Raw genomic sequence first — 26023 nt, forward strand, 5'->3', positions numbered from 1 at the left:
CATTCAGATAATAATCTGCTTTGCTATTTTTGCGCCCCAAAATGGATAGCCTCACATTTATCTAAATTATCCTGCATCTGCCATTCCTTTGCCCATTCACTCAACTGGTCCAAATCACACTAAAGGATCTCTGCATCCTCTTCACAGCTCACACTCCCACCCAGCTTTGTGTCACCTGCAAATTTAGAGATGTTGGGTGGAATTTGATCAGTTGGACATTCTGAATTCTCCCTCAGTGTACCCGAACAGGTGCCTGAATGTGGTGACTAGGGGCTTTTCACAGTAACATCATTGCAGCATGGTAGCATTGTGGTTAGCACAATTGCTTCACAGCTCCAGGGTCCCAGGTTTGATTCCCGCCTTGGGTCACTATCTGTGCAGAGTCTGCACGTTCTCCCCGTGTGGGCGTGGGTTTCCTCCGGGTGCTCCGGTTTCCTCCCACAGTCCAAAGATGTGCAGGTTAGGTGGATTGGCCATGATAAATTGCCCTTCGTGTTGGGTGGGATTATTGGGTTACTGGGTTATGGGGATAGGGTGGAGGTGTGGACCTTGGGTGGGGTGCTCCTTCCAAGAGCCGGTGCAGATTCGATGGGCCGAATGGCCTCCTTCTGCACTGTAAATTCTATGATTGCGGTGTTAATATAAGCCTACTTGGGACAATGAAGATTATAATTATTAATTCTCCGGCCCACCCACTCTGCAACGGGAAATTCCCACCTGACGTCAATGGATCTTTACATGGTCTGCGTCCCCCCCATGGTGATCTTGCAGCGGAAAGGGTGGAAGAATGCAGCCCGTTACATTTAGTACCCTCATCTAAATCATTTATATATATATTACTGATTTGGGGAGCTGCAGCTGTCCACAACAATACTGCACATCTATAAAACAGTCACATCACTTTTAAATGTGATTTTGTTCAGTTTTCTACATCAACAATCTCCGGATCTCTTTTCTCTTTGAAGCTGGTGACTCTTTGCTGGGATATGGCCCGAGAGCACTGGCTATCTATTTGTTTCCTGCGACCATTATTCATGAGAACCATGATGGAGTATTTGGCCTGGGAACATTGGCAAAGACCCACCCACCCCCCACATCCAGCCGCCACGTTACTTTGCCGGCATTCGCTGCGTGCGGTCACTGGAAGACGAGCACCTTGGCTGGATGAGGATCGCTCACCACAGCGACTTCAGCGTCAATGGGTTGAAACTTCAGGCGGGGTTCTCGGTTCGGGCTTTGACTGCAAGCGCCGTATGGAGGACGAGGTTTGTCCTCGCTGGTTTGCTGTCCCGGACACCCAAAACAAATAACCCGCTACAGTGGTTTGAGTCATTGAGGCGGGCAATGGCTACATTGTAACCCCTGGCCGGCACTGGTTACATTCCCCTTCACTCTTGTTCCCCATTCAGTTCAGCGATGGAGGCGCTTTATACCCACGGCATCCACGTCGCTGAGAGTTTGCAGCAGGCACTCGGCGGCTGTGAGAAGGTTTTACTCTGGCTGAGCTGGATTGGCGACCCCAGAGCCTCCTTTTTTATTTATTTCCCCCTCACCTTCTTCCTCAACAAAAAGGCCGGGATTTCAGTTTTGTGGATTGCTGCACTGACCGAGTGGTTAAATTTAACTTTTAAATGGTAAGTCCTCCGCCCTGGCCCGGCTTGCTCTTTATTTCCCCTTTCTCGGTCTGCCTTGCTTTTCCTGCTTCCCCGCCATTGGGGTGGCTCTATCGATGTTTGCCTCTCCATAGCCCATCTACCCCATCATTTAAATTATATTGATGAAATTTAAACATGTTCCCCACAGAAGCTAGCTGCAACTTTGGAAGTGGCACTCCCTCTTCTCACTGTTTTAACTGGCTGCTAAAGGTGCCTTTGCAGCATCAGATGATGCAATTGTGGGGCCTGAGGTAATACACACACCCCCCCCCCCCCCCCATTGAAAATCCATCGTCTCTTGGCCCTTTGGAGAACCTCGCAAAATGGCTGCCACAATTTCCTGCCCAAGACATCTGATTTCAAAATAGCAAAGCCTTTTATATTTCATGATAATGGCCAAATTTGAATGGGATAAACTTTTTAAAAATTGAGATGTTATGGTGCAGGGCCAGGTGGGATGAAAGAAGAATAAAAGTTCAGTACTGTTCAGATTGCTAAACTCAAAGCTTAAAAAAAAACTGCTCTCTGTGATTGTATTTTTCTGTGTGCAAGGTGCCATCCCACTGTAGGGTTACCATTTGGACTGGTTGTATTCCTGGAGGTTTCAGCACCCCTCTCTCTTGCCCTAACCAGAAGCCGCTGCTATTGATTGCCCAGCATGCCCGTGCACACTATGTCTTTCCTTCCCATGCAAATTATTGGAAAGCAAAGTTTGACTCTTCATTCTCTGATTAGATGATTTTAACTGGTTCAGCACAGTGGGCTAAACAGCTGGCTTGTAATGCAGAACAAGGCCAGCAGCGCAGGTTCAATTCCCGTACCGGCCTCCCTGAACAGGTGCCGGAATGTGGCGACTAGGGGCTTTTCACAGTAACTTCATTGAAGCCTACTTGTGACAATAAGTTATTATTATTAACAGTTAGACAGTTCTTTCCCATCAACAGCCATTTTTATGTCAAATAAACAATGGCATTGAAATTTTTTTTTTTCAAATTTTGCTCCTGAGTTAAAACCTGAAGATTAACCTACAATTCCTGGAGACTCCAAGGCAATCCTTGGGGGGGAACCCTATAATTCCAGACGTCCGGGCCTTTATGGTATTTTGATTTTACAATTTTCTTTTATGGAACATTATATTGCTTGAAAATTAAGCTGCAGAATGGGGAAGGGGAGTCTCACTTAAGTTCTAGTTTAACATTGATGTAGATGACCAACAGAACTAAAAAGAATCCTTCCAAGTGGGTAGTTTTTTAACACTTCAAATCTTGTGTAGAATTCCAAACATTCTTGTAAGGATGACTGCGTACAGTGGAGAATTAAGCAGTATAGGCCAGGAGACTCCCAAAGTTCCATTGCAGGTGTGTGCAATGGTGGCTGATCTCAATTAGAATGGCAGTGTGGGAGCTCATAATTGGTCTCAACAATGCTGGACTGGAAAACAACAATAGGCTGGCAAAGAAATCCTGTTGATTGTTGCTATTGAGTAAATCCTGCTGGCATGTGTTTGGAAAGTTATAGGGACAGACCATTTCGCCTACTTTTCTGCCAGTCAGCAAAATCTTTCTGACCTGCAATCTAAATCTTTATACCCTCCTTTGCCCTATATCCCTGAATACCTTGGATAGATAATTGTCAACCAATCTCAGATTTACAATTGACAATTGATCGATCATCAATTTGCGGAAGAGAGTTCCAAACGTCTATTACACATTGAGTTGAAATGTTTCCTAATTCATTTCTGAAAAGTCTGTCTCTAATTTTTCAGCAGTGCCCTCCCGTAATACTAGATCTCCCAACCAGCGGAAATAGTTTCTATCTATTCCCCTTTATATCTTGAAAACTTCAATAAAATTACCCCTTAACCATCTAAATTCCAGAAACAATGACCCTAGTTTATATAATCTCTGAATGTAATGCTTGGAGTCAAGGTATCATTCTGGAAATTCCACACTGTAATAATGCTAAATTTTAGTGGCAATCCATTTTCAGCTGAATTAATCAAACTTTAGGAAGTTACCATTCTTGAAATACATAAATAAATATATTAAAGCAAATTATGAAAAAATTATAATTTATAAAACTGCTCAATTGCACTGCATCGCAGCAAATTTTGCATTCGCTGTCACACAGATACGTTTGAACAGAACCTTTAGAGGGCTGGGTGTAGGAGGATACTTTTCACAATGGGACTACATTTTGCTGGAATCACTGATTGTACTCAAAGCTGAAGTTCACTGTATCAGCCAAACAGAAGTTCTCCATATGCATATGTTTTAGTAGCTTGCTTTGAACACACTCAGCTAGCCAAGAAGCTTTAAACTCGAGCTATCAGAAAACACACTTTCGCAGATCAAATCTGAGTTCTTACATTTTTTTTAAAAATGTTTTTATTGGAGTTTTTCATTTATGACAAATAGGTTTTTAATCATAAATGTTTCAATTGTACAGTTGCCGTCTCTTACATTTCTAATAGGTTGCTGTTTGGCGAGCGTCCGTTTTGGTGGATTCATGAATCAGGGGTGTATAGTGAGCAGCAGATGCCCAAGTTGAAGCAGTTTTACTCCACCTGTGAAACTGGTCCAGGTTTGTTCAGTGCTTTGCAAATTCTATACACCAGCTAGCTTTTTTGTCTGCATTTTCCATCAAATCGATCACTTAAATTGACACCTAAATTACTAGGTTTTCTTTTCTTTTCAGTTTTCCAGACACTTCTCTCCTGTAAAAGATCTGCGATAAATTTATTTTGTTAACCTTAACAAACCCAAACAAATGCGAATCTGCCAATTTCAAATCACATTTTTATAGTTAAGTAGCAATTCAAAGTTGAAAATTAGCTGTTCACTCACTGGCACATTTGGTCATTTTAAAGAAGTTTAATTCCAGGATTCAATCCCAGTGAATCAGTATTCAGGTGGATACTATAGATTGGATGTTATTAGGGTCGAGCCAATTCCAGAGACAGGACCCAGATGCAGGGCCAGAGTCAAAGAGAGGGTTTAAAACATTTATTCGGGGAGTCAGATAAAGGACTTTGGGAAATCTGTGCCATCAAGACTGTCATAACCGAGCTAAAGAGGTTCTATAGGAACGTACGGCTTGGGTGACGATTATCTCCAAGAGGACTTGGATGAAGTGGAGCTACCGGTACAGATTAATTGAGGACCAAATCCTGTTAAGATCCCTGTTGAGACGACTAACGTCTGAAGAGAAATTTGAAATTCTCGATACATACCGAAAGAATGAAGCCACAAGACTTCACGATTTAAAACAAATGAGGGTTAACTATTCTCTCACCATAGACTTCTTAATTCCACCAAGGAACTCTCTCATTTAGCTGTTAGCTTCTTTAATCTGGGAAGTATATGAATGAATGGGGGTCACTCAGTAAATTTGCCTAATTTGGACTTCCGGTTGCTGTGATGCGGAGCTAAGCCGCACGTTCGGTAGCTCCTGCTGTTTTCGTTCTTTTGGGCTCTTTTAAGGGCCTGTAGTGGTGCTGGTTGGACTTTTCCCGATGTGGGAACACATCCACTGCGCTTATCTGCCGGTGGATGGACTGGACCAGGAGTGGAGTGGTTAAAAAATCGGCTTTGGAGCAGAGAAAGGTGCGAGGCAGGAGAAACAAGATGGTGGCAGGCGGGGAACTGGCAGCAGTGGGTGCAGGAGCAGCAGGAGCGGCTTCAGCGCTGCTTCAGAGAGCTGAAGGCTGAGCTTTTGGACCCGCTTAAGGCCTCACTGGACAAGTTCATGGCGACTCAGACAGCTCAGGGCGCAGAGATCCGGGAAAGGCCTCGGCGAGCGAGGATGAAATCCTAGGCCTGGCAGTGAAGGGGAGTCGCACGCGGTGCTTCACAACAAATGGCAAGCGAGGATGGAGGAGATGGCGAACCGCTCCCACCGGAAGAATTTGCGGATCCTGGGCCTCCCAGAGGGGCTGGAAGGTTCGGACTTGGGGGCCTATGTGGCCGTGATGTTGAACTCGTTAATGGACGCGGGGTCATTTCAAGGGCCCTTGGAGCTCGAGGGTGCCCATCGAATGTTGTCGAGGAAGCCCGAGCCGCCAAGGGCGGTACTGGTCCGTTTTCACTGCTTCGTTGACCGTGAGTGTGTGCCGAGATGGGCGAATAAGGAGAGGAGCAGCAAGTGGGAGAATGCGGAGATCCGGATTTATCAGGACTAAAGCACGGAGATGGCAAAGAGAAGGGCTGGTTTTAATCAAAAAAGGCAGTGCTTCACAATAAGGGGGTGAAGTTTGGCCTGTTACAGCCGGCACGCCTCTGGGTCACTTATAAAGATCGTCAGCTCTACTTCGATTCCCCGGAGGATGCCTGGGCCTTCGTCCAGACAGAGAAGTTGGACTCGGACTGGGGGGCTGGAGACTGATGTATATGGTCCGGAGGCCTTGTCCCCCTTGTTATCCTGGGGCTGGGGAGCTGTTCGCGGGCCCGCTGGGTCACGTGCCCTTTTTCACGTGTGTTGGGCCGGGGGGGCGGGGTCTGGGACGGAGCCAATGGCTCTTTTCCCGCGCTGGAGGCGCAGTGGGTGGGACCGGCGCTGGGCGGGGGGAGTGGTAGTTGTGTTTCACCGGGGGGGGGGGGGGGTCGTTGGGGTGGTGGGAGCAACAGGAGTTGGCTGACTTACAGAAGTACAACAGAAGGGATTACGCAGCTAGGGGGGGTGTGAGGGGGTTGTTGGGTGGGGGGGGGGGATAGTGGGGAGGTACTGAGTTGCTGCTGAAGGGGCCGAAGGGGAACTGCTGGTGATGGGGGGGGGGGGGGGGGGTTGGGTTGGGGGGGGGGGGGGGGGGGTTGGGAAGGGGGGGGGGGTTTGGGAAGGGGGGGGTGGGTTTGGGAAGGGGGGGGTGGGGGGGGGGGTTGGGAAGGGGGTCTGCCACCATGGGGAACGGGCCTGGAGGGTTCTGCGGGCACGTGGTGAGCCGAGGGAGAGCTATGGCCAACCGGCGCAGAGTGAGGGGGAAGACCCCCCCCCCCCCCCCCCCCCCGGATTCGGCTGGTCAAATGGAACCAAATGGAGGGGGCTGAATGGACCGGTAAAGCGGTCCCGGGTCTTGCCGCATTTGACGGGGCTGGGAGTGGATGTGGCTGTGCTCCAGGAGATGTACCTGAAGGTGGCGGATCAGGTGAGGCTGAGAGGAGGCTGGGTTGGACAACTGTTCCACTCGGGGCTAGATGTGAAGAATCGAGGGGTGGCGATTTTAGTTGGTAAGAGCTTGTCGTTTGTGGCGTCAAGTGTGGTGGCGGATAGCTGTGGCAGATACGTAATGGTGAGTGGTAGGCTTCAAGGGGAGCAGGTGGTTCTGGTCAATGTGTACGCCCCCAACTGGGATGATGCAGGCTTCATGCGGCGCATGTTGAGCCTGAATACGGACCTGGAGACGGGGGGGCTTGCTTTTGGGAGGAGATTTTAATACTGTGCTGGACCCGGCTCTGGATCGTTCGAGGTCTAAGACGGGCAAGAGGCCGGCGGCGGCCACAGTGCTGAGGGGGTTTATGGATCAGATGGGAGGGGTAGACTTTTGGGGGTTTTTGAGGCCGGGAGGTAGGGAGTTTTCGTTTTTCTACCATGTCCACAAGGCTTATTCCCGGATTGATTTTTTTTTTTTTGTCCTCAGCAGGGCGCTAATCCCGAGGGTGGTGGGGGCGGAGTACTCGGCGATAGTCATATCTGACCACGCTCCACATTCTGTGGACCTGGAGCTGGGGGAGGGGGACAATCAACGCCCGCTGTGGTGGTTAGATGTGGGGCTTCTGTCAGAGGAGAAAGTATGTGGGCGGGTCCGTAGGTGCATAGAGGGGTATTTGGAAGCTAATGACAATGGGGAGGTGCAAGTTGGGGTGGTCTGGGAGGCGTTGAAGGCGGTGGTTAGAGGGGAGCTGATATCTATTTGGGCACACAGGGAGAGGGGGGAGAGGATTGAGAGGGAGAGGTTGGTGGAAGAAATGGTAAGGGTGGACAGGAAGTATGCGGATGTCCCGGAAGAGGGGCTTTTGAGGAAGCATCGTAGTCTCCAAGCGGAGTTTGATATACTGACCACCCGGAAGGCGGAGGCGCAGTGGAGGAGGGCGCAGGGGGCGGTATATGAGTACGGGGAGAAGGCAAGTCAGATGCTGGCCCACCAGCTCCGGAAGCGGGAGGCAGCTAGAGAGATAGGGGGAATAAGAGATGGAGGGGGGAACCTGGTGCGGAGTGCTAGAGACATCAATGGGGTGTTCAGGTTCTTCTACGAGGAGCTGTACCGGTCGGTGTCCCCTAGGGAGGAGGGTGGGATGTACCGCTTTCTGGATAAGCTGGAGTTCCCAATAGTGAAGGAGGAGTGCGTGGAGGGTCTAGGGGCCCCAATTGAGTTGGAGGAGCTGATCGAGGCGCTGGGGAGCAAGCAGTCAGGGAAAGCACCGGGGCCTGATGGGTTCCTGGTGGAGTTTTATAAGAAGTTTTCAGACCTGCTTGGCCCGTTGTTAGTGAGGACCCTGAATGAGGCGGGGGGGGGGGGGGGGGGGGGGGGGGGAGCTTTGCCCCCGACGATGTCCAGAGCAATAATCTCACTGATCCTGAAGCGGGATAAGGACCCCCTCCAGTGTGGGTCTTGCAGGCCGATCTCGCTCCTCAACGTGGACGCAATGTCGTTGGCCAAGATACTATCCAGGAGGATGGAGGATGTGGTCCCGATGGTTATCCATGAGGACCAAATGGGGTTTGTGAAGGGGAGGCAGCTGAATGTCAATGTGCGGCGGCTTCTTAATGTTATAATGATGTCGGAGGTGGAAATAGTAGCATCGATGGATGCGGAGAAAGCCTTCGATAGGGTGGAGTGGAGCTACCTGTGGGAGGTGTTGAGGAGATTTGGGTTTGGTGAGGGATTCATTAGGTGGGTGCGGCTGCTGTATGACGTTCTGGTAGCGAGCGTCGTGACGAATGGGAGGAGGTCAGATGACTTTCGGCTGTCCCGGGGGACGAGGCAGGGGTGCCCCTTGTCTCCCCTGCTCTTCGCGCTAGCGATTGAACCCCTGGCCATGGCGCTGAGCGAATCGAGGAACTGGAGGGGGGTTGTGCGGGGGGTGGGGTGGGGGAGGGAGGAGCACCAGCTGTCGTTGTACGTGGATGATTTACTGTTGTACATCGCGGATCCGGCAGGGGGGATGCCAGAGGTGTTGAGGATACTTGGGGAGTTCGGGGACTTTTCGAGCTATAAGCTCAACGTTGTGAAGAGTGAGCTGTTTGTGCTGCACTTGGGGGACCAGGAGAGGGAGATTTGGGAGCTCCCATTGAAGAGGGCGGAGAGGAGCTTTAGATATCTGGGAGTCCAGATCGCAAGGAGCTGGGGGCCCTTCATAGGCTAAACTTTTCGAGGCTGGTGGAACGGATGGAGGAGGAGTTTAGGAGGTGGGATGCGCTGCCACTCCTTGGCGGGCAGGGTCCAGTCGGTTAAGATGACGGTGCTCCCGAGGTTTTTGTTTCTCTTCCAGTGTCTCCCCATCTTGATTTTGAAGGCTTTCTTTAGGAGGGTTAATAGGAGTATTCGGGGGTTCGTGTGGGCGCAGAAGACCCTGAGATGAGGAGGATATTCTTGGAGCGAGGTAGGTGGTTTGGCGTTGCCCAACCTGTGTGGGTACTACTGGGCGGTGAATGTGGCAATGATTCGTAGGTGGGTGATGGAGGGGGAGGGTGCCGCATGGAAGAGGATGGAGACGGCGTCCTGTGTGGGCACGAGTTTGGAGGCACTGGTGACGGCCCCGCTCCCACTCCCCCCGGCAAGGTATTCTACGAGTCCCCAGTAGTGGTGGCTTCCCTCAAAATTTGGGGGCAGTGGAGGTGGCATCGGTGGGAAGTGAAGGCCTCAGTTTGGACCTCGATACGGGGCAACCACCGGTTTGCACCAGAGAGGATAGATGATGGGTTTTTGAGCTGGCACAGGGCAGGCATCAGGCAGATGGGGGACCTCTTACTTGACTGGAAGTTTGCGACTTTAGAGGAGTTGGAGGGGAAGTGGGGTCTCCCCCCTGGGAATACCTTCAGGTATATGCAGATTGGGGCTTTTGTTAAGCGGCAGGTGGCGGAGTTTCTGCTATTTTCCACCAAGGGGAGATCAGGATAGGATGCTCTCGAGGGCGTGGGTTGGTGAGGGCAGGATCTCTGCAATTTATCAAGTAATGCAGGAGGGGGAAGAGGCCTCGGTGGAGGAGCTGAAAACGAAGTGGGAAGAAGAGCTGGGGGAGGAGATCGACGAGGGGACGTGGGCGGGCGCCCTGGGGAGGGTGAATTCTTCCTCTTCTTGCGCACGGCTCAGTCTAATTCAGCGTAGAGCGCATATGCCTGGGACCAGGCTGAGCCGGTTCTTTGGGGGTGAGGACAGGTGTGGGAGGTGTTCGGGAGGCCCAGCGAATCACACCCACGTGTTCTGGGCGTGTCCGGCGTTGGAGGGTTTCTGGAAGGGGGTGGCGGGGACTTTGTCCAGGGTGGTTGGTTCCAGGGTGGAACCGGGCTGGGGGCTCGCTATTTTTGGGGTGGCATCGGAGCCGGGAGTGCAGGAGGCGAGAGAGGCCGGTATTCTGGCCTTTGCGTCCCTAGTAGCCCGGCGCAGGATCCTTCTCCAGTGGAAGGATGCGAGGCCCCCGAGCCCGGAATCCTGGATCAGTGACATCGCTGGGTTTATTAAGCTGGAGAGGGTCAAGTTTGCCCTAAGTGGGTCGGTGCAAGGGTTCTTTCGGCGGTGGCAGCCCTTTCTTGATTTCCTGGCGGAGTGTTAGAGGGTGGTCAATTTCAGCAGCAACCCTGGCGGGGTGGGGGGGGGGGGGGGGTGGATTATGGGTCTGGGTCTGTTAAGGGGGTTTGTTACTACATGTTTGTTACTTTTTTTGTCATTAATTTATTGCTTTGTATTGGGGGGGGGCTTTTGTTTCTGTTTTTTTTCTATGCCTTGAAAAATTTGATTAAAAATTACTTTAAAAAACAAAACAAAATTTGCTTATTTTGGATTACAGGCCCCCCCATGGGGATCAGAACAGTTTGTTATCCAGTAACTAATGAGAAGAATAATGAGTAGGGCAGCACGATACAGCACACGTGGCTAGCACTGTGGCTTCACAGCGCCAGGGTCCCAGGTTCGATTCCCTGCTGAGTCACTGTCTGTGCGGAGTCTGCACGCTCTCCCCGTGTCTGCGTGGGTTTCCTCCGCGTGCTCCAGTTTCCTCCCACAGTCCAAAGATGTGCAGGTTAGGTCAATTAGCTATGCTAAATTGCCCTTAGTGTCCAAAAAGGTTAGGAGGAGTTATTGGGTTTCGGGGATAGGGTGGAAGTAAGGGCTTAGGTGGGTCGGTGCAGACTCGATGGGCCGAATGGCCTCCTTCTGCACTGTATGTTCCATGTGGGTGCACTGAAGGAAATTATTGTATTAAAGGATTCAAATATTCATGAGAGTGAAGGTTGATAGCCGGACCCGGTGTGAGATTAATTTCATAGTGGTTCTCTTTCTCTTCCCCCCCCCCCCCCCCCCCCCCCCTCCAAAATTCTACTTGTGGTGGTATGAATGTGAGCACTGCCATTGGTGCAGAGCATGGGTTTCCCATTGCCTCTGGCTGGTCATGTGCCTCTCGTCCGATTGGCTGGGACTAGTCATGTGACTGCTCACCAATTGGTCGAGAGGCAAGTAGACCCCGCCTCCGACCACCGGGCTAACAACTAGCTGATTAAAGCCACAGTTCGGATCCTAATCGTGTCTTGAGTCCAATTGATGGTACATCAATATTTAAATGTAACATTTTAACACTGTGGAGTTCAGTGCTGGTCCTATGCCTTCAGGCCCTTGGATTCACTCAGATCGGTAGTAGGAACTATTGATTTTCTGCCCAGTGGTCGATCCTACACGTTCAGAATCGTTAAAACACCTTGAATATTCCAATAGAAATTTACATTCATTAATTCTTAGCTTCAAACTCCAAATTTATACATAAAATGGAAAAAACACCCTATCTCTAGATTCTCAAGTTCCACCAAGATGCTCTCTAATCTACAAAGGTGCTGTTAGCTTCTGTAATTTGGGAACCACATGAATAATAGTGGTCATTCAGTAAATTTGGTTTTACTGGCTCTTCATGGAAATAGCTTCAGTATTGCCTCCTCTGGTGCTATACCCTTTAATTAGCCTGCAGATACACCCCCCAACCCACATGAAAATCGCTTATTGTCACGAGTAGGCTTCAAATTAAGTTACTGTGAAAAGCGCCTAGTCGCCACATTCCGGCGCCTGTTCGGGGAGGCTGTTAGGGGAATCGAACCGTGCTGCTGGCCTGCTTGGTCTGCTTTCAAAGCCAGTGATTTAGCCCTGTGCTAAACAGCCCCTATCGCCCTATCGGTGTCCAAGTCCTAAATACCCCAGTAATTACCAAGAGTTTCCCTGAGTCCAGTTGCATGCAATTATTGGCTAACACTCTGGATCTGAACCCCTTTCCCATTTTCTCTTCCCTTTTTCTTCTTTCTCTTTAACCCTCTGAGGTTCCTCTCTCCAGTTGTCATGTCTTTTTTTCACTTCTCTCCTCTGAGGGACTGTGCCCTCTGAAGTCCCTACCCTAGCCCTTCAGCACTCCCTGACCTTCCTGCTCTCCTACCAGCATCCTAGGTTCGACCCCCCCTTACATAAGCCTAAACTATCCTCCGTGTCACACTTGGGACCAAGGGGCCATTGAGGCACTCATTGCTATTACTGCCTGAGCATCAACCTGCACTGCCCCATCCTACTCTCGCAACCCTTATGCCTACTGCACTGCCCCCGGTGGGGGGAATAATATCACCATCCCTCGTCCTGTCAAACTCGCTACTTCTGGCACTGATCTTCTGGATTCGACCAGCAAACCAGCTTTCTGCTCACCTGTGAACAAGGCCGTTGCCATCTATGAGCAAAGAACCACTCATTGTGGGGGACAAAAATTATTTTCACATCACATTTGCTTCTTTTGCCAATCACTTTAATTCTGTGTCCTCTCGTTCTTGATTAAGCAGGAACAGTTTCTCCCTGTCTACTCTGTCGAGTCTCCTCTTGATTATCAAATCTCCTCTCAGCCTTCTTCTCTCCAAAAAGAAAAACTCCTATCTATCCCTACAGCTGAAGTTTCTCATCCCTGGAATCATTTTTGTAAATCTCTTCTGCACCCTCTCAAATGCGTTTACATCCTTCCTGTAGTATGGCACCCAGAACTGTACACCGTATTCAAGCTAAGGTCTAACCAGTGTCTTGTATAAGTTTAGCATAACCTTATGCCCTTGTACCCTATGCCTCATTGCTAATGCCCAGAATACTAAATACTTTATTAACTGCTCTCTCCACCTGTCCTGCCATCTTTAATGATCTTTGCACACATACACCCAGGTCCCTCTGCTCCTGCACCCCTTTAAGGATTTTACCCCTTATTTTATATTCTCTCCATAACCTTGCCCCAAAATGCATCACCTTACACTTCTTCCCACTGAACTTAATCTGCCCACTCCACCAACTTGTCTCTGTCCTTCTGAAGTTCTTCACTGTCCTATTCACAGTTTATAATACTTCCAAGTTTTGTGTCGTCTGCAAACTTTTAAACTCTGCCCTGCACACGAAGATCTAGATAATTAATATATATCAGGAAAAGAAAGAGTCCCAGTATCCTGGAGACCCCTGGGGAACACCACTACAAACCTCCTCCAGCCCGAAAAATATCAATTGACCGTTACTCTCTGCTTCCTATTATTTGGCCAATTTTGTATCCACTTTGCTACCGTCAAATCTCCGCAATCATAATGATTCATACTATACTGTCACATAAATAAACAGGATTTAATTACTATTGTGGGCAGCACGGTAGCATGGTGGTGGGCAGCACGGTAGCATGGTGGTGGGCAGCACGGTAGTATGGTGGTGGGCAGCACGGTAGCATGGTGGTGGATAGCATGGTGGTGGGCAGCACGGTAGCATGGTGGTGGGCAGCACGGTAGCATGGTGGTTAGCATAAATGCTTCACAGCTCCAGGGTCCCAGGTTCGATTCCTGGCTGGGTCACTGTCTGTGCGGAGTCTGCACGTCCTCCCCGTGTGTGCGTGGGTTTCCTCCGGGTGCTCCGGTTTCCTCCCACAGTCCAAAGATGTGCGGGTTAGGTGGATTGGCCATGTTAAATTGCCCGTAGTGTCCTAAAAAGTAAGGTATGGGGGGGGTTGTTGGGTTACGGGTATAGGGTGGATACGTGGGTTTGAGTAGGGTGATCATTGCTCGGCACAACATCGAGGGCCGAAGGGCCTGTGCTGTACTATTCTATATGTTCTATCTCTCCACTGCGCCAGGAGGACAGTTTAGATTCGACCGCTTATATCAGTCTTAATGTTAAGCTTTCCTTTGTGATTTGGTGATAAAGTACTGATTTTCCTACTGTGTTTATGTTACTTTAGGCAGTCCTTCAGGTCACGCAATGATCACGGGTGCAACCTGGTGGGTTATGATGAGCAAATTATCTGCATTCATCTACAGTCACACCAGAAGGTTTGTGTTGCTTGAACTGATAAAACATCAAAATGATCAATTCATTATTCACCATTGAAACACAGGTTGTATAAATGTACATATGCTCCCTGTTAATGGTGTGTAATTGTATTGTAAGGATACCCAGGTGAAGGACATTGTTAGAATTAAATACTTTGAGAACATATAAATAGGGGATAGCTGGGACACTGGGCGTGTGGGAGAATAGCTGTGACATGGAACAAAGTCAATAAATTCTTGGTTTCTGCAGCACGAATTGGTTTGCAACCTGTTAACACTTCCCCTCTCTTGCTGACAATTTTCTTGTCTGTTTATGAAGGAGCTAATTCTCATTTGGAAATAATTCCATGGTCATCAGTTCCTCTGCACTGTCTGACCCTATTCTGCACTCTTGTGTAAACCTGAGTCTTGGCGGCTATTTGATTACACAGTAAGCAAGCTGATTAATTCTCCCCTCACCCGACCTCAAAACTTACATACTTTTGGCAGGTGTCACCTGTTATTCGGTATAAATCAACACCAACAAATGATTTGCTTAGAATCATAGAATCCCTACAGTGCAGAGGGAGGCTATTCGGCCAATCGAGTCTGCACCGACCCTCCGAAAGAGCACCCCACCCAGCCCTATCCCCCATAACCTAACCTGCACAACCCTGGTCACTATGGGGCAATTTGTCATGGTCAATCCACCTAATCTGTACTTCTTTGGACTGGGAGGAAACCGGAGCACTCGGAGGAAACCCATGCAGACACTGGGAGAACGTGCAAACTCCACACAGTCACCCACGGTCAGAATTGAACCCAGGTCTTTGGTGATATGAGGCAGCAGTAACCACCATGCTGCCCAACCACTGTGCCACCATGCCACTTTGGGTAAGCAGTGATTGGGTGAAGTCATATTTTTGGTAATAGTAGCTGGATTTTCACTCTGCATCTCCCCAAACTTTACCTTGGGAGGCTTGAAGGATGCCATTGAAGATACCCAAAACTTTACAAAATGTGTCAAACATTGTAAATTTTAACAGATATAATATGTACTTACTAACGCCAAATTTGTCATGTATTTTAAGCTCACTGGCAAAGAACATTCCTGTTGTTTTGTACATCGTGACGTTGCTGGGAATCGGCATCTCCAGAATATTCATTTTGGCTCATTTTCCCCATCAAGTACTTGCTGGAATGGTTGCAGGTTAGAGCTTTAATCACTATGTTCCGCGATCCAATGGGTGGCTGTGTAATTAAAATAACTGTGCTAATACTCCTGACAATTGTATTAAGTTTTTCAAAATAAAATTAGTGTACCCAAATCATTTTTTTCCAATTAAAGGACAATTTAGTGTGACCAATCCACCTACCCTGCACATCTTTGGGTTGTGGGGGGGCGAAACCCACGCAAACACGGGGAGAATGTGCAAACTCCACACGGGCAGTGACCCAGGGCTAGGATGGAACCTGAGACCTCAGCACCATGCGGCACAGTGCTAACCACTGTGCCATCGTGCTGCCCTGTAATAAGTTTTAATTTCAAATTCCCTCCTTATTCTCCTTGACATATTTTCCCATCCCACTGGCATAATGGCAAACCAGTCTGTTCTAAGCAGCTGCCAGTTTTTTTCCAGAATCAGCTGTTTGACGGCAATGAATGTCAACACCTCTGCCGATGCCTTCACCAAGCTGGGAAGTAAATGTGCCCTTGCATCCTCTCACTCCCAGCAAATGAGTCGCAGCTCCACCCATAGCAGCTCAGATAAACCAACAGTATTTTTACTGATTTTTTTTCTACTAAATTAATTCAAGTTAGCATTGTCTTCAGGAGAAAATATTTAGTGTAGCTGGATGGAATGTCTTAAGCATTGTAATGTTGGTCTAGAAAATATAGACAGTAATGTCTAATACTGGTTCAGAAGAACTCAGATATTTCTCTTGGAAAGATGGAGACCTTTTGGAGGATGTGCAAACGTTTGCCAGATGAGACAATGCCATCAGCTGTTCAAGCCATAGAAGTGTTTTTTAAAAATTCTTTCACAAACCACGAGCATCACTGGTAATGCCAGCATATATTGCTCATCCCTAATTGCCCTTGAACCGAGCAGTAATGGAGGCAACCAAATTGCTGTGGGTCTGGAGTCACATGTTGGCCATGGTAAGGACGGCAGATTTCCTCCCCTAAAGGACATTAGTGAACCAGATGGGTTTTTATGACAATGGTCACCACCATTACTGATAGCTTTCAATTTCAGATTTATGAATGAAATTTAAATTCTGCTAGCTGCCATGATGGGATTTGAACCCATGTCCCTGGAGCATTGGCCTGGGTATCTGGATTATTAGTGACATTACCAGTAAGCTGCCATCTCCTCCAAAAGGTTAAGAAACCTTTTGTTGCAAAATAGAAACAAGTACATTGAAAACTGTAGGAACATGTTGTAACGTGTAATATCTAATCGAAAGATTGGGCCCCATTCTTCTTGCAGTCCCTCCTGATTCATTCACTGTCTACAGCTGAGGGGAAGTGGGCGACAAACTTCTGCATCCATTCAAAATTAGTTGCTAGTCGGTTAGCTTTGCAGTAATTTTTTTTCTCTGCAAGTGGTAAAATTCTTTGGCCTTGCTTGTAACCTCTCCATGACGTAGAGGTTAATGGGAAAGTCTGAGAACTCGCATCCCATCACTCTGGTGGAGTGAGGGGTCTTTCAACATGCCTGGTCGCGTTCAGTGCATGACTCAACTATTTAAACATTGTCTGTAAAACGTTAAAGAGTGTAAACAGTCCTAATCCTTGAGCATCAAAATCTATAGTCATTGGTGAAGCTCTTTTGTAATTTCAGGTGCTGTATTTGGCTTTCTGCTGGGCAGATATGAACCCAAGAATATCAAACTCATCCATTATGTTGCTTCTTCAATTGGTTTGCTGCTAAGTACTGTGTGCATATATTGGGTATTGTTTTATCTTGGTGTCAATGCCTCCTGGTAAGTCTTGCAATTTCCACACTTTCTTGTTAGCTGTTACTTTTGATAGATCTGTCTGTTTATCTTTGTTCTAAAAGATTCAAGTGTATTTAAGGTAAACAAAGGCCGGGATCTTCCGCTCCCATTTCCGCTGGGCGGGTTCAGCGACGGGATCGGAAAATTGCATTTCACGCCAATGTAAAACGGGGGACACGATTGTCCCCTCCCCCACCACTAATGAAGCGAGGTTCCTGATGATGATCACCCCCCCATCCCTTCCCCGTAAGACGATGTACTCGCGTCAGTGTGAGGACAGACCATTGTGAAACCCGACTGGTCTCCAATGGCATGCCCCTAGCGAGCAGATCTCCCAGAGGAGCTCAGGTGCATAGTTCAATGGGGAGAGGGTCATTCCCAGGTACTACTCCCTGGCAATGGTCCACTGTCTGAGCTGCTGGGGGCAGTGCTGGGGAGTGGATATTGCATGGGGGGGGAGGGGGGTTCATGGTGAATGACTGTACACAGGAACGGGCTCTATAAACGGTGCTCCAATCTTCAAAAAACAAAGTTGCTGAGCCCGCCCACCAATGTGACATCATGGATCTCGCCCCTTGAGATTTCTAAGCCGAAGTTCCGAACGATACGGCGGAGAAAGCTGCCGTTGGTGCCAATGGCTTCAACGCCACATTCCCCGCCCGCTGTCAACCTGTGCCAAATTTAGGGAAAATTCCACCCAGAGGAATTAGCGCAGGTTCGATGGAGGAAACATACATTTTTGGGAGAGGAATAAATCAACCACAATTCCTGTGCTCAGCTCTTACCCAGTGATTCCTGTTGGAAAAGCATTTGTGTATTTGTCAGATTAGAGCGAGTAAAATGAATACCATCTTCATTTTTTCCAAATAAGCTTCTAAATTGCCGGATGATAATGATGGGTTAGCGGTGCAGTTCAACATGGGAGGGAGTGGCAGTGGTGAGGTACAGCTGGGTGGCATTAGCATAGATGTCAAACTCAATGTGGTGTTTCTGAATTATATCATGGGCAGCATGTGGGGGTTCCCCTAAGAGGGGGTAAAGATAAATCCTTGGGGGACCACAAAGTCGATGGCATGGGAACAGAAAGCAAAGTCATTACAGGTGATCCTGTGGTGGGGGGGTGGGGAGAGATGGCTGACCCCGGGCGATCTTGCGCTGTTCAGCTCATTACAAATGCATCCGTGAGGAACTTATTGAATCTTGTGGTGACGAAAAGCCGAAAGTTCCCATCCCTGTCATTACCTCTTGGGGTCAATGGTCCAGCCGCTATGTTTAATGGGCAGTTTGTGCTATCCCTTTCATCTTTGCCAGGACACTTCTCTGCCCTTCCCCAGTAATAATAATAATCTTTATTATTGTCACAAGTAGGCTTACATTAACAGTACAATGAAGTTACTGTGAAAATCCCCTAGTTGCCACATTCCGACACCTGTTCGGGTACACGGAGGAATGTCCAATTCACCTGACAAGCACATCTTTCGGGACTTGTGGGAGGAAACCGGAGCTCCCGGAGGAAACCCACGCAGACACAGGGAGAACGTGCAGACTTCGCACAGAAAGTGATCCAAGCCGGAAATCGAACCTTGGATTCTGGTGCTGCGAAGCAACAGTGCTAATTGCTGTTCTATCGTGCTGCCCTGCACGTAATTCGCATTGCTACCATCTGGTCTCAAGCATAGGCTGGCATTTACAAACATTTCCAAGAGAGCAGCAACTCACCATTAATCATGAGAGAAGTCTACCTACAGTCATGAATGTGAACATTCTAATTTCTTGCTGGTGGGGATATTAAATCCACCAAGATTCCCTTTTAATGAGCATGCATGACGTGCTAATGCACACAGACAACATTGTTTGTCAGGAAGTTCGACTCACCTTTAACCAGCCTTTTTTTTAATAAATGTTTTATTAAGGCATTTGTATATATGTACATCAAACACAACTATAACCAAAAAGAGAGCAAACAAATTCACATGGCAAATAAATATCGAACACTACACCATCCACCCTCCTTGCCGCTACCCTCCACCTCCCCTACCTCCTTTTTAAACCCTCCGCTGATTTCCTAACTATTCTTGAAGTAGTTGATAAATGGTTTCCATCTCCGGGCAAACCCCTGCACAGTCCCTCTCAAGGTGAACTTAATCTTTTCCAACCTGAGGAATTCCGTGAAGTCGCTCACCCAAACCCCCAGTTTCGGCAGTTTCGGCAGTCCCGAGTCCCTCCATTCCAGTAAGACCCGGTGAACGACTCTGGGCCACTAGGGAGGCAAAGGCCAGCACATTGGCCTCTCTCCCCCTGGACTCCCGCGTCTTCCGACACTCCAAAGATTGCCATTTCTGCACTCGGGAGCATGCACACCTTCAACACCTCCTACATAATGTTAGCAAACCCCGCCAGAATCCCTCCAGCTTCGGACAGGCCCAAACATATGGTCATGGTTCGCTGGCCCACACCTATCCTCCACCCCCTCAAAAAATCTACTCATCCTGGCCACAGCCATATGTGCCCTGTGGACTACCTTGAATTGAATAAGGCTAAGCCTCACATACGAAGAGGATGCGTTCACTCTCCTCAAAGCCTCCACCCCAAAGCCCAGCCTCCAACTCCCTCCCCAACTCTTCCTCCCACTTGTGTTTGGCTTCTCCTATTGGGGCACCCTTCCAGTCCATTAGTTCTTTGTAAATCTCTGACACTCTGCCCTCGCCTTTCACCAGCCTTTAAAGGTCCCAGAACTTGACTGCTAAAGTTCATCCCATTCAACAGAAACCTGGCTGTTGGCCTCCCGCCAAATTAAGTTTTGGAGACTGGAGAATTCCGTCCTGCAAGTCAGCCGAGATATCAGGAAGCTCTTTGTCTTCTCCTAGAATCCATGGAATCCGAACAGTGCAGTATGAGGCCATTTGGCCCATCGACTAGGGTTGGAAGTGACGGCTTCTGTTGTTCTCATCAGTATTCTTGGGCCAGCCAAAACTTCAGGCTGGAGACAGCATTGGTCCACCTTGAGAATTTCTCTTTCATACAAAGTATTGTTTTTCCCTCTTGAACCTCTGTTTACACACCTTATTTCTGGGGTGCTTATGCAATTATTTATTAAATTCTCCATTGGCAAAGGACAGATATTCAAGGTAATCCCACATATTCCCATCAGAAGCCTATGAGTCATTTTATGGATCATGGCTTTCTGAGATATGCTGTTTAACCTTCAGGCAATTGTTTCACATATGGCTCATGAGGTGAACTTACACCCCATATCCACCCCGCCCACCCAATTAGGATTAGCAATGTCTTGCCTCAGTGTTGATGCTAGAGATGTGTCTGTGGCAGAGATAACGGCCTTTGCCGGATTGACTTTGTCAGCCCAAGAAGTTGGCATGAGAGCATTGTGGATAGCACAATTGCTTCACAGCTCCAGGGTCCCAGGTTCGATTCCGGCTTGGGTCACTGTCTGTGCGGAGTCTGCACATCATCCCGGTGTGTGCGTGGGTTTCCTCCAGGTGCTCTGGTTTCCTCCCACAGTCCATAGATGAGCAGGTTAGGTGGATTGGCCATGATAAATTGCCCTTAGTGTCCAAAATTGCCCTTAGTGTTGGGTGGGGTTACTGGGTTATGGGGATAGGGTGGATGTGTTGACCTTGGGTAGGGTGCTCTTTCCAAGAGCCGGTGCAGACTCGATGGGCCGAATGGCCTCCTTCTGCACTGTAAATTCTATGATAATCTTTCCTTATAAGAGAGTGAGAGAAAGCAGTACCTATAATATTGAATTGATTCCTTAGGATTTTATCAAATTATTATACTGTGATTTCTTACACCCCATAAGGCACGGTACCACAGTGGTTAGCACTGTTGCTTCACAGTACCAGGGTCCCAGGTTCGATTCTCGGCTTGGGTCACTGTCTGTGCGGAGTCTGCACATTCTCCCGGTGTCTGCATGGGTTTCCTTCCACAAGTCCTGAAAGACATGCTGTTCGGTGAATTGGACATTCTGAATTCTCCCTCTGTGTACCCGAACAGGCGCCGGAATGTGGCGACTAGGTGCTTTTCACAGTAACTTCATTGCAGTGTTAATGTAAGCCTACGTGTGACAATAATAATTATTATTATCAAATTCATCCTCAGGCTCTTGAAATTATTTAAACAAAAGCCATTTAGTTGTTTTCTGAAAGTTCATGTTTCTAATGTCTGCTGAGTTTGACAATACTGATGCACCCAGAAAAGAATAAACGGCACACATGCTCAAACTGCAAAACCTTCCTTTAGTTAATAGTGTTGCAAACCTGGGCAAAAATACCAAATGATAGGCCAGGCTTTTAGAAAGGCTGAGGCTCTCAAATGTTTAATAAAGGCATTAAAATTCTCAAATGCAGTAGATAAATGTAATCACATTACTGTGAAATATTTTTTATTTTGTTCAATTAAATTCCATGTTGGACGTGAGAAGTTTCAATTACTGAGGAGTAAACGGCTCGTGAAAACATTTCAGAAAGCATTTGAGCATTTATTGGGCGCCTTCTGGGAGCCATAATCTGTAATTATGAGAGGACAACATGGACGGTTGCCATAGGGGGTCTCCTAAATGGAGACGTAGAGACTTGTAATGGAAAATGTCAATGCAAAAGTGTGACAAAAAACATAATGGGAAGCCAGGAGGTGCATGCAAAGAATGCACATAGTGAGTCAAGAACTGTACCCATTTAAAATGTATTGTCTTGAAGGATTCATAAAACAATGGCATCAGTCCTTGAGGCAGGAGATTCAGGGCAGTCCCAATGAATCATTTCATGCCAGTCTCATTAGTCAGATAATATATCTCCGGTGAAGAGGTGAATTGAACCCGGAAGGTTTAGTGAATTGATTTATATCTGCAACATAACAAGTTTATTTAATTTTCAGCCAGTAGTTGAGCAGGCTTATTGAATTATTTATTTTAATTTATTGCATTGACTGTGTTGAAAAGCATTCAGCCAGCAAACAAATTAAACCTGTAGGATTTGATTAACTACTGCCTATACCTTACATCTCTTTTATTTAATTATTGGGCAGCCCAGTCAAGCCATCATGTTCAAAAGTGATTGATTTTTTTTGTGTAGCAAAGTGATGAATTGAACCCAGGCACTTTGATTGATTAGGTTATACCCAGTACTCCACTAATAAATTTTCAAACTGCAGGTCAAGATCCCTCGCAAACTTTTCCATCCCAGAGACTTTCCCCCAAAGTTCTGATTTAGCAAAATCCAGTTGATCCAAAGAAGAATGGGATGGAGCAGGAAAATAGCGAGCCGCATTCACTTCAATGGTTGAAAGGTACTGGGTGAGTTTTCCGCCCCTCCCCCTGCAGCGTGTTTTCCGACTGCGGAGGCGGCTCAACATTGGCTGCCAGTGGAATCTTCCTAGTCCCGCTGATGTCTACGGCAATTTGCACGGCTCACCGGGTCCGCTGCCGGGAGTCGCCTTTAGCAGGACCGGAAGCTCCCGGCAGCAGGAAGGGTCGGAAACTCTGGCCCGCTGTTCCGTAAAACAATTAGAAATTCTTAGCGTATGTTTTTTTTTTTTGCAAACCTAATCAGAACTTCCAGGCAGGCAGAAACGAAGATTAGTCTGATGTCCCTTTGACAAATATACACAATTGCACAGTTCAAAAGCCAGCTATTAGTTAGCATTGCCAACCAATCAATCAGATTGAACTCTGGAAAATTGGGAGTAAAACAGTTCCAAACAGTAAGGGCACTTTAAAAGAAAAATGTTTTGTTTTTCAGTTGCTCTGAATACTTTTGTTTGCAATGACAGAGGGAGTGACTATTTGACTGGGTGGAGCAGTTTCAGGCAGAAGATGTGATGATACCTCCGCAATTATGTCTGACCAAATTGGCAACCTAAATTATCGCATCTATGAAACTGTATTTAAAGTCACAGGCGCTCTTAGCACTAATTCACAATTGCACGTTTCAGGACGTTTCCCCTTGCCGCAAAGTGGTGTGCCAAGCCTGAATGGATTCGCCCGGACACGGCACCGTTTTCTTCACTTAGCAGAGATACAGGGGCACTCCTAGGACTTGGCCTCGGGCTCTCCTCACCAATGTATGCCAGCACACAGGGTTGGAAAATGACAGGGAAGCTGAAAACCGTCTGCATAGTGCTCTCCCTGCTCATCATTGAGATAATGGATCAAGTACCACTGTCAAAACACTCCAAAATTCTATTTTATGCTCTGTATTACTTGAAGCACGCATTTGTTCCTGTGCTGGTCACTGCTGTTATCCCCTGGATAGTGCGTTCCGTTTTTGTAATTCAGCAGTCTCAGAAAAGAAACTAGCACCAATGATGGTACTTCTATTTTTAGAAGTACAGTATGCTGTCACAGTCGACACATCCCACCTTCCTGCAGACTGGTCAAACAGGTTTGAAATCAGATGGTAATTGTAATGATGCTTCCTGTTCAGAGCCAAGACATTGAAAAGTGCAGCTGCCCCTCCACTAGCTGAATCTCCATTTATTCCTTCTAATAAAGATCTTTGCCTCCTTTACAATGTATCAAAATTACTTCCCATGCTCCATATAACTTGGATACACTTGCTTTGTAAACTCTGTGCGACAGGAACAATTGGCATTATCCTGCTGCAGAGGTTGTTTGAGTTGTGAATTGCTGTCAACAGCTATAGCTTCTTTTTGTTGTGGTCACGCTTTTTCTGTCACTTTGCTGTGCACAAAATGTAATTTGTTTTTGAATCACTTTTTTGTTGCTGCCATAGAACATTAGCGCTGTGACTGTGACTGTTTACGTATAGTCAGTTGATGTATTAACATAAAAAGGGGGTCGGTTAGCTCAGTTGGCTGGTCCGTGATGCAGAGCGACGCCAACAGTGCGGGTTTCAGTTCCGATACTGGTTATTCATGAGGGCCCTGCCTTTTAAACCTTGCCCCTCGCCTGAGGTGTGGTGACCCTCAGGTTAAATCACCACAAGTCAGCTCTATCTAAAAGGGGAAAACAGCTTCTTGTCCTCTGGGACTGTGGCGACATTTTACGTTTAAACTGTGAAAAAGTGGCAGGTTTGTGTCAGCAGGTCAAGACTGAGTTCCTGAGCTTAGTTGGAGAATGGAAGAGGCATCGGCCAGGGTACTTTCCCATAACGGTACTTACGGGGTGTCGCTACCAGTATACGTGATGGCTGACGACTTGCACTGAACAGTCGCAGAAGGCCAATGTTGATTCTCCTCCCCGAAGCCCATCTGATCCTAAAAACCGGGCTGGATTCTCCATCGGTGGGATCCTCCGTTTGGCCGGCAGCGCATTCACACCCACGGATTTCCCGACGGTGTGGGGGTACCCACCATGGGAAACCCCGTTGGCCGCACCAGAAAACGGGTGTGGCAGGATGGAGAATCCCGCACCAGACCTTTTTATTATGACTCTGATGAACCCTCTTGGACCGTCTAATGTTCAATCTTTCTTTCTTTCTTGGCTAAAACACCTTTGGAGTCTTTTATTACATTAAGGTTCCAAGTTAAATCCAAGTTGCTGTTTCCATTGCCAACGTATTCTGGTTAGCAAGAAGGCAATTGGAAGTTTAGACCTAAAATAAAATGTTAGTAGTTAATAAAATCATACATAAAAGCATCTTTTTTTATTTTGTTACTTTATACCAATCAGTTTGTGTCTTCACCATTGTTATTTTTTAAAATTAGAGTACCCAATTCATTTCTTTTTCCAATTAAGGGGCAATTTAGCATGGCCAATCCACCTAACCTGCATATCTTTGGGTGGTGAGTGTCAAACCCACGCAGGCACGGGCAGAATGTGCAAACTCCACACAGACAGTGACCCAGGGCTAGGATTCGAACCCAGGTCCTCAGCGCCGCAGGCAGCAGTGTTAACCACTGCGTCTCATGCCGCCCACTTCACCATTGTTAGGCATAGGGTATTAGGGTTACGCAGCCAGGCAGGTAGATTTAATTTACAGATCAACCACAATCTAACTAAATGGCAGAATAGGTTCGAGGGGATGAATGACCTTCTCCATTTCCTATCACAATATTTTTTCTAGACCTGTAATAAAACTGAATATACACGCCCAGGCTTATGCTGACCACATGGTGATGTTACACAGGTATAGGGAACAAATGTTTCAGTTAAAGTTTTACCGCAGCAGGATATGTCTTATTTATTTCAACCACTGTTCTTTTACTCCTTAATGTCATATTACCGTTCTATTCCATATAATGTGCAATTTACTCTCATTGTATGTACCAAAAAAATACATTTGCAAGAGTCCAGATCTGTACGTCTGTGGAAATTTCTTTTAAATTTTGCAAAGAAAATAATTGCTCCGATCGAACATGGTGTGCATTCATTTCATTGCAACCAAAGGAATTCATCCTTCCGGTGAGCCACTTTTCAAAAATGAACACAATAAACCTGTTGAGTTGTAAATCTGAACGGCTTTGCAGTGGAACTTCAATGTGCCATTATTACAAATTAAATGCTGAGAACAAGTTGGATATGAAAGCTGTGGAGGATCACAGCACAAGTGTGTAATACTTGACAGTGTTTAATGAAGAGGACTTGATGAACATCTCTTGTACCTGACTTTGAAATGGATTTTCCTAATCCATTTAACAGTAATAATTATTCATTACTGTATTCATCTTCAACATAGATGTATTCACCAAATACTGGAGAAGTCAATTTTTCTGCAATCTACAGAAGGTAACCTGGTACAGTATAGGTCCTGTCATGTGATCCAGTTGCTCTGAACATTTTGTGCCGATATGCAAAAATTGATTTAAATTTCTCCAGATTAAATGTAATTCAGAATTATGGCAATCATTTTTAAAAACTGCCAGAGTTTTAAAACATTTTTAATATT

At 47.2% G+C, this 26023-nt stretch overlaps 1 protein-coding gene across 1 annotated transcript; it reads left to right on the forward strand.

Annotated features, from left to right (window-relative positions):
• The first annotated feature begins 1133 nt into the window (after positions 1-1133).
• On the forward strand, positions 1134-25492 carry g6pc3 (glucose-6-phosphatase catalytic subunit 3). The gene is made up of 6 exons (XM_038778969.1): positions 1134-1634; positions 4129-4238; positions 14084-14174; positions 15245-15363; positions 17003-17144; positions 23109-25492. The coding sequence occupies exons 1-6, from the start codon at positions 1417-1419 to the stop codon at positions 23470-23472; spliced, it is 1044 nt and encodes a 347-aa protein (XP_038634897.1). The 5' UTR covers positions 1134-1416; the 3' UTR covers positions 23473-25492.
• The last annotated feature ends 531 nt before the right edge of the window (positions 25493-26023 follow it).

Source organism: Scyliorhinus canicula, chromosome 19 (genome assembly GCF_902713615.1).
Source record: "Scyliorhinus canicula chromosome 19, sScyCan1.1, whole genome shotgun sequence".
Lineage (NCBI taxonomy): Eukaryota > Metazoa > Chordata > Chondrichthyes > Carcharhiniformes > Scyliorhinidae > Scyliorhinus > Scyliorhinus canicula.

Excerpts from the sequence above, each read along its gene's own strand:
- g6pc3 (XM_038778969.1), top strand. The coding sequence starts at position 1,417 with ATGGAGGCGCTTTATACCCACGGCATCCACGTCGCTGAGAGTTTGCAG. Across the intron at positions 14,175-15,244 it reads ATCTACAGTCACACCAGAAG|CTCACTGGCAAAGAACATTC; the intron begins GTTTGTGTTGCT and ends ATGTATTTTAAG. Across the intron at positions 17,145-23,108 it reads CTTGGTGTCAATGCCTCCTG|GACGTTTCCCCTTGCCGCAA; the intron begins GTAAGTCTTGCA and ends TGCACGTTTCAG.